This window comes from Pteropus medius, unplaced genomic scaffold (assembly GCF_902729225.1).
Source record: "Pteropus medius unplaced genomic scaffold, Ma_sr-lr_union100, whole genome shotgun sequence".
NCBI lineage: Eukaryota > Metazoa > Chordata > Mammalia > Chiroptera > Pteropodidae > Pteropus > Pteropus medius.
Genome location: NW_024347867.1, coordinates 757,878 through 760,783, shown reverse-complemented (window position 1 = coordinate 760,783; position 2,906 = coordinate 757,878). Strand labels below are relative to the sequence as shown.

The following is a 2,906-nucleotide window of genomic DNA, read 5'->3' as shown; positions in this document are numbered from 1 at the left end:
GATTACTTGCATTCCGCTTCCAGTCACTTTCTCTTTTCCATTGCCTCTCGGCACTCTCCTCTTTAGAAGAGCTACGAGTGCTCCTCCCCCTCCCTCTTGTTGCACTTTGGGAACCATGGCAACCAAGGCTTTTCCCCTTATTCCTTCCCTGGCAAACCCGCTAGCACCCGTCCGAGAACCTGCTACGTAACCACGTGTGCGATGCTTAGTAACCGCGTCTGAAGAGCGCCAAGCGGGGGGCGGGGCGAGAGAGCTGAAGCGCGCGCGCGGAAACTCATTGCAGCCTGGATAGGAACCGAGTCTTTCTAGTCCGCGGGAGTTGACTAGCGTTCGCCACTCGAGCACGCGCGGTTTCGTAGTTTCTCAGTTTTGGACGGGGCACACTAGCTTTTGGGAGTGAAGAGGCTACGCAATATCGTCGCAATGTCTGGTGAGTTAGAGCAGCCTCAGGCCGGCCCCTCACGTGCTGGGCTGAACCTGCCGAACCCTGAGAGAAATCAGACTGGAGTCCCGGGAGAAGTGATCAGAAGGGCCAGGACCCAAGGGCCCACGTCCTGGATCCAAAAGGTTCTTGAGCAAATAACGGACTCACCTCTCCAGTCGGTCACCCCCTCGGAGGTGGTGCCTGTCGCTGTGCTGGCGGTCCAAAGGTACCTTTTAGAGGATGAGCCACGCGACAGGATACCCAAACCTCCCTTTTACTGCTATGACGTGACGATCTCGGACGGGGTGTACCAGGAGAAGTGCTACCTAGACCCCAGCCTGAACTTTCTCGTATATAAGAATATTCTTAAAGTTGGCATAGAAATGAAAATTTTCAGAGTCTCGTGTCTTTACAACGAGAAAAGGTTAGGCCAGGGAATCCTGTGCATAGATAACGTCCACTGTGGGGGGACTTTGGACACTATTTCTGTAGAAACTCCCTTCAGAAATAGTGCGCACGAGGAGATACCAGAGAGGCCTTTAAGGGGCGGGAAGAGTCACTACCTGGCCCTGTGGAATAATGAAGATCCGTATGGAGATATCTGGTTAACCAACAAGCAACCTGAGGAACACAATTTCAATAGTAAGTAATTGGAGGGAAAGACGGAGGGATTAAAAAATAGTTTGGGGGAGCTTGCGATAATGGGAAAGGAAACGAAAATGCTTTGGTATTGTTCATTAGGAATGATAGTAGACAATTTTTCACGAGTGACAGAGATTCTCACTTAATAAAATTTGCACAGCCCGTGTCTTGCTTTAAATGTATAAAGTGGCCATTCAGAAAGGATCTGAATACATCTTAAATTTTATCTGGCAAACATACTGGTGTTGTAGTCAGTATTACTTTTTACTTCAGTGGAATTAGTCTTAATTTCATTCCTATTTCAGTTGTGGAAATAATACTTTCTGTGTTGGTTGAAGAGTGTATAGGTTTGAAATCCGCGTAAAAGTTATAAACATTTGTGGGTTTGCGTGTTTTAACCTTCATTCAAAAAAGGATGTTTTGTGATTTATTCCTTAATAATTTATATTAATGAAACGCCATTTTTATGTCTGAGTGTAGCAGTTATGTAAATATAACTATTTGAATGGATGATGTTGTGGGAAGGCTTGGAATTCTAATCTTTTTGTTTCTTATTACCTGTCAATACTGATCTGAGTTCAATTTTTCTGTATCAGAAGTAGGAAGTTAACCTGAAAATGCCAGCTAGTCATCAGCAACTGCTCTAAAATATATTTTGCCTATCAAGAAATGGGATCAGGGGAATGATAGTACTATAGGCATGTATGTGTATGAAGTGGGGAAGAAATAAAATGCGAAAAATAAAGTGAAAGTGCTGGTGGGAGAAAGATAATTTTCTACAATTACTGCTTTTCGGGGTTTTTTTAAACATTGCAGTCATAATTCTAGAGTATAAATAATCTTACTATGACATGTAAAAGCAACAAACTTGAAAATGAAGATAACTGAGTCAAAAATATGCAATTAAAATAATATCCAGTCGTAAGGGGAAAAAGATGTTATAGAGATGTGTAAGCGAAGGATGATTTAAATAATATATGCTTTAAAAAAGATAATAATTTCAGGGACGAAATAATGGAATGATTTTTTTATTTCAAGTGCAGAATAAGACAGCAGTGCATTACTACTCTATGCGCTGATCATTTCTATTTTTAGAATTGAATATATAAATGAAAATTTGGTGCTCTAGAAGAATTAAGAGGGGAATAATCGTAAAAATATTTTTTTTTATTTTTTCGGATTATGAAAGTAATATCTATTCATTATTGAAACCATATTTTTATTACAAAAAGCAATGTCCATGTGCTAAAAAATCCAAAAGTTTAGAAAAGTGAATTGTATTAAAAATGTAAGACCCAAGTATAGTAAAATTTTGATGACGAAATTTAGAAGTGAATATAATGGTGTTCTTTCAGGATTGCTGTTTGAAATTTTTAATAATAAAATATTGGGGTGGAGTGAAAGATCCCTTTTACCTTCTCCTATGCCTTCAGCTTTCTTCTCAAAACTCCAACAAACTGTCAGCCGTTTGTTGTATATTTGAAAAAAATGAATTATATGGTGTTGCATGATTTGCTTTTTCCACTTATCTTAAGCATCTTTAATGTTCATTCACTCATCCATGGTATGGACGTATGATGATTTATATAATCATTCCCATGTGAATAGGTAATTCATAATTTTAGGCAGTTACTGTTTATCTGTGTTAGATCCAGGGCTAAACATCATTAGGATATGCACATATTTGTTCACTATGTTTAAGTATTTCTCTTGAATGGTTGGATTTCTAGAAGTGAAATTGCTGGTTTAAAGAGTATTTGAATTTTTAAGGATGTTATTTCTTTATTAATTTTCTGTTTGATTTTATTTTTATTTAATGGATATTGACAAATCATCTTCT

At 38.8% G+C, this 2,906-nt stretch overlaps 1 protein-coding gene across 3 annotated transcripts in view; it reads left to right on the top strand.

Moving 5' to 3' along the window:
* The first annotated feature begins 246 nt into the window (after positions 1–246).
* The window catches only part of RADX (RPA1 related single stranded DNA binding protein, X-linked), a 63,868-nt gene continuing 61,208 nt past the window's right edge, over positions 247–2,906 (top strand). For all 3 annotated transcript variants that reach the window (XM_039878948.1, XM_039878947.1, XM_039878946.1), the window contains exon 1: positions 247–1,066. In XM_039878948.1, coding sequence (XP_039734882.1) covers positions 424–1,066 — 643 coding nt within the window. In that variant the 5' untranslated portion in view covers positions 247–423. The remainder of the gene's footprint in view (positions 1,067–2,906) is intronic.